The sequence below is a fragment of the Mustelus asterias genome, chromosome 24, assembly GCF_964213995.1.
Source record: "Mustelus asterias chromosome 24, sMusAst1.hap1.1, whole genome shotgun sequence".
Lineage (NCBI taxonomy): Eukaryota > Metazoa > Chordata > Chondrichthyes > Carcharhiniformes > Triakidae > Mustelus > Mustelus asterias.
This window is the reverse complement of record NC_135824.1, coordinates 42317385-42333918: the sequence shown is the minus strand read 5'-3', so window position 1 is coordinate 42333918 and position 16534 is coordinate 42317385. Positions and strand designations below refer to the sequence as shown.

Genomic DNA, 16534 nt, shown 5'->3' with positions numbered 1-16534 from the left:
ATGGTTCACAAGAACATTCACTACCAGATCTGTGAATGCAGCAGAGTTCAGCTCTGTTAGATAATATGTGTCTGAAGTTTGTGAATTCCTGTACTATCCCTGAAACTTGGGCATCTAATCTAGACTTGACACTCCTGTGTGATACCGAGACTTGACACTCCTGTGTGATACCGAGACTTGACACTCCTGTGTGATACCGAGACTTGACACTCCTGTGTGATACCGAGACAGTTGGACGATAAGACATAGGAGCAGAAGTAGGCGATTTGGGCGGCACGGTGGTTAGCACTGCTGCCTCACAGCACCACGGACCCGGGGTTGGATTCCTGTCTTGGGTCACTGTCTTTGTGGAGTTTGCATGGTCTCCCCGTGTCTGCGGAGCATCCGGAGGAAACCTAAATTAAACATCTAGTATACTTTGAAAGTATTTTAGGGGTGGCACAGTGGTTAGCACTGCTGCCTCACTGTGCCAGGGACCCGGGTTCGATTCCTGGTTTGGGTCACTGCCTGTGTGGAGTTTGCACATTCTCCCCGTGTCTGCGTGGCTTTCCTCCGGGTGCTCCAGTTTCCTCCCACAGTCCAAAGATATGCGGGTTAGCTGAATTGGCCAGGTTAAATTGACCTTTAGAAACATAGAAAAACTACAGCACAAACAGGCCCTTCGGCCCCACAAGTTGTGCCGAACATATCCCTACCTTTTAAGCCTACCTATAACCCTCCATCCTATTAAGTCCCATGTACTCATCCAGGAGTCTCTTAAAAGACCCTATTGAGTTTGCCTCCACCACCACTGATGGCAGCCGATTCCACTCGCCCACCACCCTCTGTGTGAAAAACCTCCCCCTAACATTTCCCCTGTACCTACCCCCCGGCACCTTAAACCTGTGTCCTCTCGTAGCAGCCATTTCCACCCTGGGAAAAAGCCTCTGAGAGTCCACCCGATCTATGCCTCTCAACATCTTATATACCTCTATTAGGTCTCCTCTCATCCTACGTCTTTCCAAGGAGAAAAGACCGAGCTCCCTCAGCCTATCCTCATAAGGCATGCCACTCAATCCAGGCAACATCCTTGTAAATCTCCTCTGCACCCTTTCAATCATTTCCACATCCTTCCTGTAATGAGGTGACCAGAACTGAGCACAGTACTCCAAGTGGGGTCTGACAAGGGTCTTATATAGCTGCATCATTATCCCCGGACTCCTAAACTCAATCCCTCGATTGATAAAGGCCAGCACACCATACGACTTCTTAACCACCTCCTCCACCTGCGGGGCCGATTTTAGAGTCCTATGGACCCGGAAGCCAAGGTCCTTCTGATCCTCTATCGTACTAAGAGTCTTTCCCTTTATATTGTACTCCTTCATCCCATTTGACCTGCCAAAATGGACCACTACGCATTTATCTGGGGGATATAGTATCAGGGGGACTAGCTGGGGTAAATGCATGGGGTTATGGGAATGGGCCTGGGTGGGATTGTGGTCGGTGCAGACTCGATGGGCCGAATGGCCTCCTTCTGCACCACAGAATTCAATGAACTCAATCATTCGGTCCATTGAGTCTGGTCCAGCATTCAATGAGATCATGACTGACCTGATGTGATATCACGGTGGCAGAGTGGTTAGCACTGCTACCTCACAGTGCCAGGGACCTGGGTTTAATTCCGGTTTGGGTGTCTCCTATTGCCGAGTCTGCAAATTCTCCCCTTGTCTGTGTGGGTTTCCTCCGGGTGCTCCAGTTTCCTCCCACAGTCCAATGATGTACAGGTTAGGTGGATTGGCAGAGGTAAATGTACAGGTTTATGGGGATAGTGGGGAAGGCCTGGGTCAGACGTTCCCTTGGAGAGTCAGTGTAGACTTGTTGGGCCGAATGACTTCTTTCTGCACTGTAGGAATTCTGTGATTCTATGATATCCCCAAGGCACTTTCCTGCCTTATTGCCATCATCCTTGATTCCTTTCACTGATTAAAAATCTGTCTATCTCAGTCCTGAACACACTAAATGACCCAGTCTCTATAGCCCTCTGCAGTAAAGAAATTCACACGTTCACCAGGCACTGAGAGAAGAAATTCCTCTGCCTTTAATGGGTGACTCCTTAGTGAGATTATTGCCCTCTGGGGCTTGACTCTCCCACTGGAGGAAACAAGCTCTCAGCACCTACCCTGTCAAACCCCCTGAGAATCCTCTTTGTCTCAATAAGATCACCTCTCGTTCTTCTAAACATCAATGAGTACAGGCCCAACTATTCAGCCATTCCTCATAAGAAAATCACTGCATACCTGAGATTGACCTAATCAACTTTCTCTGGACTGCCTCCAATGCCAGTATATCTTTCCTTGGATAAGGGAACCAAAGCTTTTCACATTATTGATCGAACTAATGTCATATACAGTTTGAGCAAGACTTCTTGATGTTTATATTTCATATGAGAGGGTAGGTCTTATGAGGAAAGGTTGAGGGAGCTAGGGCTGTTCTCTCTGGAGCGGAGGAGGTTGAGGGGAGACTTAATAGAGGTTTATAAAATGATGAAGGGGATAGATAGAGTGAACATTCAAAGACTATTTCCTTGGGTGGATGGAGCTATTACAAGGGGGCATAACTATAGGGTTCATGGTGGGAGATATAGGAAGGATGTCAGAGGTAGGTTCTTTACTCAGAGAGTGGTTGGGGTGTGGAATGGACTGCCTGCAGTGATAGTGGAGTCAGACACTTTAGGAACATTTAAGCGGTTATTGGATAGGCACATGGAGCACACCAGGATGATAGGGAGTGGGATAGCTTGATCTTGGTTTCAAATAAAGCTCGGCACAACATCGTGGGCCGAAGGGCCTGTTCTGTGCTGTACTGTTCTATGTTCTATGTTCTATGTTCTATTCCCATTGAAATAAAGGCCAACATTCCATTTGCCTTCCCTATTACCTGTTGAACTTGCATGCTAGCTTTTTGTGAATTATGCATGAGGACCCCCCAAAGCCCTCTGTGCTTAAACTTTCTGCAGTCTTTCTCCATTTAAATAGCATTCAGCTCCTTTATTCCTCCTGCCAACGTGCATATCTTCACATTATCTTCCATTTGCCAAGTGTTTGCCCATTCACTTAACCTGCCTGTATCCGTCTGTGTCATCTGCACCACTTGCCTCCCTACTATTTTTGTTCCTTCCGTAAACTTGGCAACAGTACATTCACTTCCCTCGTCATAGAGTCATAGAGGTTTACAGCATGGAAACAGGCCCTTCGGCCCAACTTGTCCATGCTGCCCCCTTTTTTTAAAAAAACCCCTAAGCTGGTCCCAATTGCCTGCACTTGGCCCATATCCCTCTATACCCATCTTACCCATGTAACTGTTTTAATGCTTTTTAAAAGACAAAATTGTACCCACCTCTACTACTACCTCTGGCAGCTTGTTCCAGACACTCACCACCCTCCGTGAAAAAATTGCCCCTCTGGACACTTTTGTATCTCTGTCCTCTCACCTTAAGCCTATGTCCTCTAGTTTTAGCTCCCCTACCTTTGGGAAAAGATGTTGACTATCTAGCTGATCTATGCCCCTCATTATTTTATAGACCTCTATAAGATCACCCCTAAGCCGCCCTCGCTCCAGTAAAAAAAGTCCCAGTCTATCCAGCCTCTCCTTATAACTCAAACCATCAAGTCCCGGTAGCATCCTAGTAAATCTCTTCTGCACTCTTTCTAGTTTAATAATATCCTTTATATAATAGGGTGACCAGAACTGAACACAGTATTCCAAGTGTGGCCTGACCAATGTCTTGTTCAACTTCAACAAGACATCCCAACTCCTGTATTCAATGTTCTGACCAATGAAACCAAGCATGCTGAATGCCTTCTTCACCACTCTGTCCACCTGTGAATCCACTTTCAAGGAGCTATGAACATGTATCCCATGATCTCTTTGTTCTGTAACTTTCCCCAACGCCCTACCATTAACTGAGTAAGTCCTGCCCTGATTCAATTTACCAAAATGCATCACCTCGCATTTATCTAAATTAACTCTATCTGTCATTCGTCAGCCCACTGGCCCAATTGATCAAGATCCCGTTGCAATCCGAGATAACCTTCTTCACTGTCCACTATGCCACCAATCTTGGTGTCATCTGTAAACTTACTAACCATGCCTCCTATATTCTCATCCAAATCATTAATATAAATGACAAATAACAGTGGACCCAGCACCGATCCCTGAGGCACACCGCTGGTCACAGGCCTCCAGTTTGAAAAACAACCCTCTGCAACCACCCTCTGGCTTTTGTCATCAAGCCAATTTTGTATCTATTTAGCTACCTCACTTTGGATCCCTTGAGATTTAACCTTATGCAACAACCTACCATGCGATACCTTGTCAAAGGCCTTGCTGAAGTCCATGTAGACAACATCAACTGCACTGCCCTCATCTACCTTCTTGGTTACCCCTTCTAAAAACTCAATTAAATTTGTGAGACATGATTTTCCACTCACAAAGCCGTACTGACTTCCCTAATCAGTTCTTGCGCCTCTAAATGCCTGTAGATCCTGTCTCTCAAAATACCTTCCAACAACTTACAAAGGGCGGCACGGTAGCACAGTGGTTAGCACTGCTGCTTCACAGCTCCAGGGACCTGGGTTCGATTCCCGGCTTGGGTCACTATCTGTGTGGAGTTTGCACATTCTCCTCGTGTCTGCGTGGGTTTCCTCCGGGTGCTCCGGTTTCCTCCCACAGTCCAAAGATGTGCGGGTCAGGATGATTAGCCATGCTAAAATTGCCCCTTAGTGTCCTGAGATGCGTAGGTTAGAGGGATTAGCGGGTAAAATGTGTAGGGATATGGGGGTAGGGCCTGGGTGGGATTGTGGTCGGTGCAGACTCGATGGGCCGAATGGCCTCTTTCTGTACTGTCGGGTTTCTATGATTTCTATGAAAGAACAATGAAAATTACAGCACAGGAACTGGCCCTTTGGCCCTCCAAGCCTGCACCGATCATGCTGCCCGACTGAACTAAAACCCCCTATACTTCCGGGGACCATATCCCTCTATTCCCATCCTATTCATGTGTTTGTCCAGACGGCCCTTAAAACTCACTATAGTATCTGCTTCCACTACCTCCCCCGGCAGCGAGTTCCAGGCACCCACCACCCTCTGTGTAAAGAAACTTGCCTCGTACATCTCCTTTAAACCTTGCCCCTCACACCTTAAATCTGTGCCCTCTAGTAATTGACTCTTCCACCCTGGAGAAAAGCTTCTGACTATCCACTCTGTCCATGCCCCTCATAATCTTGTAGACTTCTATCAGGTCGCCCCTCAACCTCTGTCTTTCCAGTGAGAACAAACCAAGTTTCTCCAACCTCTCCTCATAGCTAATGCCCTCCATACCCGGCAAAAGCTGTGTGGCTCACCAGCATGTAGTTCCCAGGCTTTTCCCTGCAGCTCTCGTCCAAGTCATTAATATGTATTGTAAATAATTGTGGCTCCAGCACAGATCCCTGTGGCACTGCACTCGTTACAGGAGTGCTGAACTGTCAGAGAGTTAAGGTATTGAATCAAGGTTCAGTCCACCTGTTAAGGTAGCGTAAAAATTCGGAGGCATCTTTGAGAATAGGTGATGTTATTCTCTCAAACAACACCAGCAGGATCAGATTAAGTCATCATTTATCGCACTTCCGTTTACAGTATTCCTTGCTGATTGCCCACATGGTGTGTGAAAAATGACCTTTTGAACATGAGGTGTTTGTGGGAGGCCTAGGTGTTTCTCCTCCTTGCTGAATAACTGGGTTATCAGGTTAGCACATCTCCTGTTTGTTGTTGGATTCCAATGTAAAAAAATCCTAGAGGTTATTTTAAAACATCAACCGTTTGTTTATAAAGTCCAGCATGGAAGGTTCTGGGAGACCAGTGTGGAACTGGAGAACGTGAAATTTTCATTCTGTTGTGAGAGAATTTGGGGATGACTGGGAAAGCCTTTGCCCCATGTCAGCATGGTGGCTCAATGGTTAGCACTGCTGCCTCATAGCGTCAAGACCTCAGGTTCGATTCCCGGCTTGGGCCACTGTCTGTGTGGAGTTTGCATGTTCTCCCCGTGTCTGCATGGGTTTCCTCCGGGTGCTCTGGTTTTCTCCCACAGTAGTCATGATGTGGAGATGCCGGCGTTGGACTGGGATAAACACAGTAAGAAGTTTAACAACACCAGGTTAAAGTCCCACAGGTGTGGCTTTTGCTACCAAATAAATACCATAAACCTGTTGGACTCTAACATGGTGTTGTTAAACTTCTTACTGTGTTCCTCCCACAGTCCAAAGATGTGCAGGTTAGGTGGATTGACCGTGCTAAATTGTCCTTTAGTGTCCCCAGATGTGTAGGTTACGTGGATTAGCCATGGCAAATACGCAGGGTTACAGGTTACTGGGAGCAGCGGGAGGGCCTGGGTAAGATACTGTTTTGGAGAGTGGGTGCAGACTCGATAGAATCATAGTCATACAGTGCAGAAACGCCCTTTTTCCCATTGAGTCTGCACCAACAATATCTACCTAAAGGCGCGCTAATCCCATTTTCCTGCACTTGTCCCATATCTCTGAATGTTGTGATATATTAGGTGCTCGTCCAAATGCTTTTTAAAGGTTGTAAGGTTTCTGGTCTCCAATACCTTCCCAGGCAGTGCATTCCAGATTTCCACCACCCTCTGCATGAATACTTTTTTTCTCAAATCCCCTCCGAATCTCCTGCCCTTACTTTAAAACTATGCCCCGTCATGATTGACACCTCAACTATGGGGAACAGCTGCTCTCTATTCACCCTGTCTATCCCCCTCATACTCTTGCACACTTCAATCATGTCACCCTTTAGCCTTCTCTGCTCTAAAAAAAATCCAAGTCCATCTAGTCTCTCCTTCTAGTTCAAATGCTCCATCCCAGGTAACATCCCAGTGAACATCCTCTGTGCTCCCTCTAATGCTATCACATCCTTCCTATAGTGAGGTGACCAGAATTGCACACACTACTCCAGCTGTGGCCTAACCAACACTCTGTACAACTCCAACATTACCTCCTTACTCATATACTCTCTGCCATGATTGATGAAAACAAGTGTCCCATATGCCTTCTTAACTATCCTATTCACCTCCTCTTCCGACTTCAGGGATCGGTGAATAATTTCCTCCAGATCCCTCTGTTCCTCTGAGCTTCCCAGTGTCTTGCCATTCATTAAATACTCCTTCGTCTTGTTTCTTGTTCCAAAGAGAATCAGCTCGCACTTATCAGGGTTAAATATCATCTGGCACTGCTCTGCCCATCTGACCAACCCATCTATATCTTCCTGTAACAATGGAACTAATGGCCTCCTTATGCACTGTAGGGATTCTCTGATTCACTGGGCATTCTGATTTATAAACCTCCAGCTGCTGATGCTAACAAACCAAAGATTGACGATGTACCCACCAATGAGGCATTGAATTAGGAGCAAGGTCCAACTGGAAAGGATTAATATATCGAGCTGCAGGATGGACTTTCAACCAAGGGGAGGGATTGTTCAGGTAGAAATAATATAGATTAGGAACAAGAGCAAAGGTTTGAGTCCAAAACATAATAAAGGTGAATAGAAATAATGCAGATATAGTAATTAATCAAATGTTATAAATGCGGGTGGAGCAATGAAAACTGAGAGTATATTAAATTGCCAGAGCATTTGCAGCAGGAAATATTCAAGACAAAGGCATCTAGAGGGACAGGATGGGAATAGTCACCCAAATAAAAACACATTCCATGAATACACTTCACAGAAGAAATTTAACAAGTAGGTTGAAGTTCAAATTTAGCTCTCAGGGGCTAATGTGGTATCACTGCAGAGATTTAACCAAGCATAATTGGGAGCTAAATATTCCAGCCTATTAAATCCTTGGAAATAATTGGGAAAGGAATAGCAATTTTGACAAACACCACAAGGACAGTAAAGGGATTTCAGTAAAGGATGAGCAGGTTTAGTGAAAACACAAATGAGCTAAGAGACACTATTGAGCTAAAAAAGGGTTTCCATAAATGCAAGAAAAAGTCAAAAAAGCTTTTTATAGCTGGACAAACTAGACGTGCAAAGAAACCTCAAAATAATTCAATGGGAGGAACTTAGTGCATAATATGTTTAAAAATAGTAATGGGATTTAAGATAGACAAATCGTCCATGAGCTGATGTTCTCCACCCTATGCTATTAGCGAATGTAGGTGAGGAATCCATCCGTTATAATATTCCAAGCTCCTTTCAACTGAAGAATTGTGTCATTGGATTGGAAGGTTGCAAATATTTCTATTGTTTATGAAGGGAGGTAAAGTGAAACAAGGTAATTATAGACCTGGTAGCCCAATGACAGAGCAAAGCAACTGGGTATGAGACTGAGCACGAGGTTGAGAAGGGTATGTTATTTCTCACAAATCTCGTTGGATTTTCAGAGGAGGTCACTAATATGGTGGATAAGGAAGTTTATTGATACTTATCATATGTGCAGCACTATTGCTAACTCCTCAGATACTGAAGCAATCCATGTTCAAATGCAGCAAGCCTGGACAATATCCAGGCTTGGGCTGACAATTGGCAAGTATCACGGTAGCACAGTGGTTAGCACTGCTGCTTCACAGCTCCAGGGTCCCGGGTTCGATTCCCAGCTCGGGTCACTGTCTGTGTGGAGTTTGCACATTCTCCTCGTGTCTGCGTGGGTTTCCTCCGGGTGCTCCGGTTTCCTCCCACAATCCAAAGATGTGTGGGTTAGGTTGATTGGCCAGGTTAAAAAAATTGCCCCTTGGAGTCCTGGGATGCGTAGGTTGGAGGGATTAGCAGGTAAAATATGTGGGGGTGGGGCCTGGGTGGGATTGTGGTCGGTGCAGACTCGATGGGCCGAATGGCCTCCTTCTGCACTGTAGGGTTTCTATGATTTCTATGATTTGCGTCACAATGCCAAACAATGATCATCTCCAACAAGACAGAACCTAATGATCGCCCCTTGACATTCAGTGGCATTACCATCGCTGAATTCTTCCATTATCAACATTCCAGGGGTTACCACTGATAAAAAACTGAACTGAACTAGCCAGGCCAGGTAAAGGGGGCAGATTACCTTCCCTAATGTGATGTGCTTTTATGACAATCAATAGTCATTACAATCACTGATGATGTGTTTTTTTAGTTAAACTCACCAAGGCTATTTCAACAGCACCTGCCAAACCCACCAATTCCACCATCTTTAATGGATGAGGACATACAAAATCCTTGAATGTTTAGAATCATAGAGATGCACAGCATAGAAACTGGCCCTTCGGCCCAACTTGTCCATGTCAACCAGGTTTCCTAAACTGAACTAGTCCCATTTGTCTGCATTTGCAGTGTAGAAGGTCATTAGGCCCAATGTGTCTGTGCTGCTTTGTGGGAAAGCATTTCAGCTGCTTGCAGTCCCAGTCCCACACCTTTTCCCTGCAGCCCTGCAACCTTTTGCTCTTTGTATAATTATTCCAATTCTCTTTGGGAAAACCACAACTGAATCTGGCTCCAGCACACTCTCAGGCAGTACAATGCAGTCCTAACCATTTGAATATGGCTACAGATCCATAAGAACATAAGAACATAAGAAATAGGAGCAGGAGTAGGCCATCTAGCCCCTCGAGCCTACCCCGCCATTCAATAAGATCATGGCTGATCTGATAGTGGTTTAGTTCCACTTACCCGCCCGCTCACCATAACCCTTAATTCCCTTATTGATCAGAAACCTATCTGCCTGTGACTTAAACATATTTAACGAGGTCGCCTCCACTGCTTCAATGGGCAGAGAATTCCAGAGATTCACTACCCTCTGAGAGAAGAAGTTCCTCCTCAACTCTGTCCTAAACTGACTCCCCCTTATTTTGAGGCTGTGTCCTCTAGTTCTTGTTTCCTTTCTAAGTGGAATCCATCTCGGGTCACATGCATTCCCAACTGAGATATACATTGTTATTCCTTCATTGTTGTTCGGTCTCAATCTTGGATCTCCCTTCCCTAAGAACCTTAAACGCAGAGACTGCAGTGTTTCAAGAAGGTGGCTTCCAGAGCACCTAAGAATGAGCAGTAAAGACAGCACTAACCACAGCTTGAAGATGAATAACAAAAAGGCTCCTGTTTGTCTTTCCCAGATATGCACTTCCTCCAGGATCCGGAGAGCATCACATACTCCCAGGGGAAGGAAGTAAAGTTGCGTTGTTCAATTCAGATGACAGGCGAACTCCCAGAAATCAATTGGCAGCGAGATGGGACCCTGTACAGGGCAGATATCAACCAAGTTCTCGTGCCTGTGAGTGACGATGAATGGCTGGCCATCAGTGAACTAAGGTAATTATGGCCAGTGAGTCCTGGCAGAGCTACGCAGCATGTTAACCATCTGACTTTAATACAGGCTAACCTTAACATCTCCGAGTTGGGCTAATCGCGAACCTTAGATGTATCTGCACTTCCTGGGTGTCACATTTTGCGTGTCACAAATGGTCAAAGTGTGCACACTCAATTATAACAACACAAACGAACTTGCATTTATATAGTGCCTTTAACAGAGATTATCTCCAGACATTTCACAAATGGAAAATCAAAAAGAAATGCATAGCAAACCAATCATTGAAATATTGGGAGATATCAAAGACAGGATCCAGGAAGTGGCTTTTTAAAGATGGAGAGGGAGGTAGGAGGGGTTAACATAGGGAGCTCCAAAGTAAGCAGTTGAGATGGCTGAAGGCACAGCTGCCAGTGGTGGAGTTGGGACCAGTTTGAGGCGAATGAAGAATTGGGGGCGTTCAACAGACTTGAGGCAAATTTAGGGGGAATGGGGTTATGAAGGGATTTTAAAATGGTCATTTTATATTTAGAGTTTTGGGGACTGATGGCCATTGTTGATCAGTGAGGACAGGCACGAGAGGTTGGTGGAATATGGTCCAGGCTAGGATCGAGATACTGGAGGAGCTGATGTTTAAATGAGGGAGAAGGATGGTCAGGAGAGTATTGGAGTCATCCAATTGGGAGATAACAAAGTCATAAGAGAGGCTTTCAGCAAAAATAGGGGCTGAGATAGACAATATTCAACCTGTATTTTCTGCTCAGGTCACCTTCTGACTGGTGGTGACAGTGTTGCCCTCTGAATCATGACTGACAGCCAATAATCTCACACTTTGCTCCTTTGCACTTCAGACATTAATGTCTTCTCTTTATTTGCAGCATTCCTTCTATCCACCGCTCAGATGCTGGGGGTTATCGATGTGTTGTTTCAGTGACTGGGAGAGAAATCATCTCCAAAGAAGCTCAGCTGGAAATCGAAGGTGAGTCATTCACCGATTAAATGTTAATTTGGTGTTGGGACTGTCAAAGCTGTGCAGTGAATTAAGTTATAGTTTTTTAACATTCATTTATGGTTGTGGGTCCGTGCGCTGTGGGCCCATGCGGGGTTATTCAGCAGGCACAACAGAAATTCATCCCAAGGAGGAGGAAACATGTGAAGGGGAGGATGAGGCATCCATGGCTGATAAGGGAAGTCAAGGACAGCGTAAAAGCAAAAGAAAAAGCATACAAAGTGGTGAGGATTAGTGGGAAGCCAGAGGATTGGGAAGCCTTTAAAAGCAAACAGAGGACAACTAAAAAGTCAATAAGGGGGGGCGAAGAAGATGAAATATGAGTGTAAGCTAGCTAGTAATATAAAAGATAGGAAGAGTTTTTTTTTCAATATATGAAAGGTAAGAGAGAGGCAAAAATAACCATTAGACCACTGGAAAATGAGGTTGGAGAAGTAATAATAGGAAACAAAGAAATGGCTGAGGAACTGAATAGTTACTTTGCATCAGTCTTCACGGTGGAAGACACCAGTGGGATGCCAGAGCTCCAGGAGAGTCAGGGGGCACAGGTGAGTGTAGTGGCCATCACTAAAGAGAAGGTCCTGGGGAAACTGAAAGGTCTGAAGGTGGGTAAATCACCTGGGCCGAATGGACTACACCCCAGGATTCTAAAAGAGATCGCTGAGGAAATTGTGGATGCATTGGTGGTGATCTTTCAAGAATCACTGGAGGCAGGGAGTAAACACAGTACGAGTTTTAACAACACCAGGTTAAAGTCCAACAGGTTTATTTGGTAGCAAATACCATTAGCTTTCGGAGCGCTGCTCCTTCATCTGATTTCCACTCCATCTGCCGAAGGAGCAGCGCTCCGAAAGCTAATGGTATTTGCTACCAAATAAACCTGTTGGACTTTAACCTGGTGTTGTTAAAACTCTTACTGTGTTTACCCCAGTCCAACGCAGGCATCTCCACATCACGGCAGGGAGTATCCCAGAGCACTGGAAAGTAGTTAATGTAACACCGCTGTTTAAGAAGGGAGGGAGGCAGCAGATGGGAAATTATAGGCCGGTAAGCCTGACTTCGGTCATTGGCAAGATGTGAGAGTCCATTATTAAAGATGAGATCGCGGAGTACTTGAAGATGCATGATAAAATAGGACTGAGTCAGCACGGCTTCATCAAGGAGAAGTCATGTATGACAAATTTGTTAGAGTTCTTTGAGGAGGTAACAAGGAAGTTAGATAAAAGAGAACCAGTGGACGTGATTTATTTAGATTTCCAGAAGGCCTTTGACAAGGTGTTGCATTGGAGACTGTTAAATAAGTGCCCATGGTGTTAAGGATAAGATCCTGGCATGAATAGAGGATTGGCTGACTGGCAGAAGGAAGAGAGTGGGGATAAAAGGGTCTTTTTCAGGATGGCAGCCGGTGACTTGTGGTTCGCCTCGGGTCGGTGCTGGGACCACAACTTTTCACAATATGCATTAATGATTTGGAGGAAGGAACTGAAGGCACTGTTGCTAAGTTTGCAGATGATACAAAGATATGTAGAGGGACAGGTAGTATTGAGGAAGCAGGGGTGCTGCAGAAGGACTTGGACAGTTTAGGAGAGTGGGCAAAGAAGTGGCAGATGGAATTCATGTGGAAAAGTGTGAGGTTATGCACTTTGGAAGGAGGAATGGAGGTATGGACTATTTTCTAAATGGGGTAATGTTTAGGAAATCAGAAACACAAAGGGACTTGGGAGTCCTTGTTCAAGATTCTCTTAAGGTTAACGTGCAGGTTCAGTCAGCAGTTAGGAAGGCAAATGCAATGTTAGCATTCATGTCGAGAGGGCTAGAATACAAGAGCAGGGATGTACTTCTGAGGCTGTATAAGGCTCTGGTCAGGCCCCATTTGGAGTATTGTGAGTAGTTTTGGGCCCTGTATCTAAGGAAAGATGCGCTGGCCTTGGAAAGGGTCCAGAGGAGGTTCACAAGAACGATCCCTGGAATGAAGAGCTTGTCGTATGAGGAATGGTTGAGGAGTCTGGATCTGTACTCATTGGAGTTTAGAAGGATGAGGGGGGATCTTATTGAAACTTACAGGATACTGCGAGGCCCGGATAGAGTGGACGTGGAGAGGATGTTTCCACTAGTAGGAAAAACTAGAACCAGAGGACACAACCTCAGACTAAAGGGACGATCCTTTAAAACAGAGATGAGGAGCCAGAGAGTGGTGAATTTGTGGAACTCTTTGTCGCAGAAGGCTATGGAGGCCAGGTCATTGAGTGTCTTTAAGACAGAGATCCATAGATCCTTGATTAATAAGGGAATCGGGGATTATGGGGAAAAGGCAGGAGAATGGGGATGAGAAAAATATCAGCCATGATTGAATGCCGGAGCAGACTCGATGGGCCAAGTGGCCTAATTCTGCTCCTATGTCTTATGGTTTTATGGTGCGGGCCTGTGTGGTGTGGGTGCACCCACCGTGTATATTTAAGGAGTGGATGAGGAGATGGACCTTTCTCCACTCTTCCTGGTGGAACTGCATATAGTTTCTCAGATAGCTGTCGTGACAGTCAGTTCCACCCTTTCCCCATGGTCCAGAATAGCGACAAGACAAACAGATCAGAACGTCCGACCTTTAATTCGGTTAAGGAGACAGGATTTCCCGATAATCGACAATGGTTTCATGGTCATCATTAGACTTTTAATTCCAGATTTTCATTGAATTCAAATTTCCCCATCTGCCATGGTGGGGTTTGAACCTGAGTCCCAGAGCATTATCCTGGTTCTCTGGAATACTGGTTCAATGACAATACTACTAAGTCACTGCATGTGTGGTTGTGGGTTTTGTCTGTGTCTGTATGTGGGTGTGAGTTTGAGTGGATGTGTGGAAATGTGTATGGGTGTGGGGGTTGTAGTTGTGTTAGTGGGTGCATGGGGATGACTGTGGGGATGGACATGGGGTGTATGCAAATGTGAGGGTTGTTAGTATTGGGGGGTATGTGTGTGGGTGTAGGGGTGTGTTCGTGTGTGAGTTTGTAGATGGGATGTGTGTGTGGTGGGTGAGGGTGTGTGGGGGTGGAGGTGTGTGTGTGTGTGTGTGTGTGCAGAGAGCATAAGAGATGTGAGCTGTTGAGATAACACGTATTGTCCTGATGTTGATGAACACAATGATTGCCTGATGTTTTGACAAGCAGTTTCTTTTCTCCTCTGCCTCCTCAGGGTTGCCCCATTTCATTGAGGAGCCAATGGATATCAGTGTGCAGCGGGATATGCCCTTTAACCTCAGCTGTGCCGCTGCAGGACCACCAGAACTGGAGGAGCTGGTGTGGCTACAGGACGGACTGCCAGTAACCGTCAGGCAGAAGACAGCAGTGATCTCTCCATCAACCCTCTCAATTCAAGGTTAGGATATTGTGAAATGTGCTGCAGGAGGGATGATTTTAATCAGGGACATCGACACTGACAAAAACCAAGGTTCATCCTGATCTCCTTCTGACCAGGCCATCACATGATTCAATGTAACAGAATTATTGACCAATCTGTGTCAGTTAGTTGACAATCGAAACGAGGCATGGAAAATATAAAAAAGAAACCATTCAGGACAGAGCTGATGAGAAATTTCTTGAGCCAGAGAGTGGTGAGCTTGTAGAATTCGCTACCACAGAAAGCAGTTGTGGCCAAGCATTGTATGTTTTCAAGAGGAGTTAGATAGGGCTCTTGGGTGAGGGGGAATCAAAGGATATGGGGGGAAATGGAATCAGGTTACTGAGTTGGATGATCAGCCATGATCATAATGAATGGCAGAGCAGGTTTGAAGGGCCGAATGTCCTCCACTTGCTGCTATTTTCTATGTTTACAAAGCATCCATTCGTAGACAACTTTGGCAATCACAGGTCTAATCGTACGTATTCTTTCCAAGCACCACACACCATGGGCGGGATTCTCTGATCTTGTTCGGCCTGTCACTGCTGCCAGCAAGAAGGGAGAATTTGGCGCTCAGCCAAAAACCTGTTCCCTGCAGTGGGATCAGAGAATCCCAGCTGTGGGCAAAGTCAGAGTTTTCCAGCGCATGTCTCCAATTGCTCATGTACCATAGCTCAAAATGTTATTTTATTATACTTAAGAGTTTTGAATATTGAAAGACTTTTCAACAAAAAAAAAACTGGTATTTAAACAAGAGTATTTCCAAGCCAAATTTGACACTGAGGTACTTGAGGAGAAATTGGAAAGGTGCCTAAAAGCTTGGTGAAAGAGGTGGACGTGGAGGAACATCACAAAGATGGATAGAGGGGCAAAGAGGATGAGGAAGGAAATTCTTGAGTTTAGGGTCTTAGCAAGTGAAAATAAGATTGCCAATGGGTGGAGCAATTAAAATCGGGGTGCACAAGAGGCCAGATTTGGAAGAATGCTGACACCTGAGGGTTGTAGGGTTGGAAACAGAAAGGTGGGATGGATGAGATGTACCCCAGGTGACTGTGGGAGGCAAGGGAAGAGATTGCAGAGCCTCTGGCGATGATCTTTGCATCGTCGATGGAGACGGGAGAGGTTCTGGAGGATTGGAGGATTGCGGATGTGATTCCTATATTCAAGAAAGGGAATAGGAATAGCCCAGGAAATTACCGACCGGTGAGTCTAACCTCAGTGGTTGGTAAGTTGATGGAGAATATCCTGAGGGACAGGATTTATGAACATTTAGAGAAGCTTAGTATGCTCAAAAGTAGTCAGCACGGCTTTGTCAAAGGCAAATCATGCCTTTCGAGCCTGGTGGAGTTCTTTGAAAATGTGACTAAACACACTGACGAAGGAAAAGCGGTAGATGTGGTTTACATGGACTTCAGCAAGGCGTTCGATAAGGTCCCCCATGCAAGACTTCTCGAGAAAATGAGAGGGCATGGGATCCAAGGGGCTGTTGCCTTGTGGATTCAGAACTGGCTTGCCTGCAGAAGGCAGAGAGTGGTTGTAGATGGGTCTTTTTCTGAGTGGAGGTCGGTCACCAGTGGAGTGCCCCAGGGATCTGTTCTGGGACCCTTGCTGTTTGTCATTTTAGTAAATGACCTGGATGAGGAAGTGGAGGGATGGGTTGGTCAGTTTGCCGATGACACGAAGGTTGGTGGTGTTGTGGATAGTTTGAAGGGATGCAGACGACACAAAGATAAGTGGAAAAGTGAATCGTGTGGAGGACGGAGAAGATCTGCAGAGAGATTTGGACAGGCTGAGTGAGTGGGCGAGGATATGGCAAATGG

The 16534-nt window shown here is 45.6% G+C and overlaps 1 protein-coding gene across 1 annotated transcript in view; it reads left to right on the top strand.

The window, feature by feature from the left end:
* axl (AXL receptor tyrosine kinase) overlaps positions 1 to 16534 on the top strand; it is a 326648-nt gene that overhangs the window by 39653 nt on the left and 270461 nt on the right. The window contains exons 2-4 of the mRNA XM_078241607.1: positions 10125 to 10320; positions 11194 to 11294; positions 14511 to 14693. Of these exons, the coding sequence (XP_078097733.1) occupies positions 10125 to 10320; positions 11194 to 11294; positions 14511 to 14693 (480 nt within the window). The remainder of the gene's footprint in view (positions 1 to 10124; positions 10321 to 11193; positions 11295 to 14510; positions 14694 to 16534) is intronic.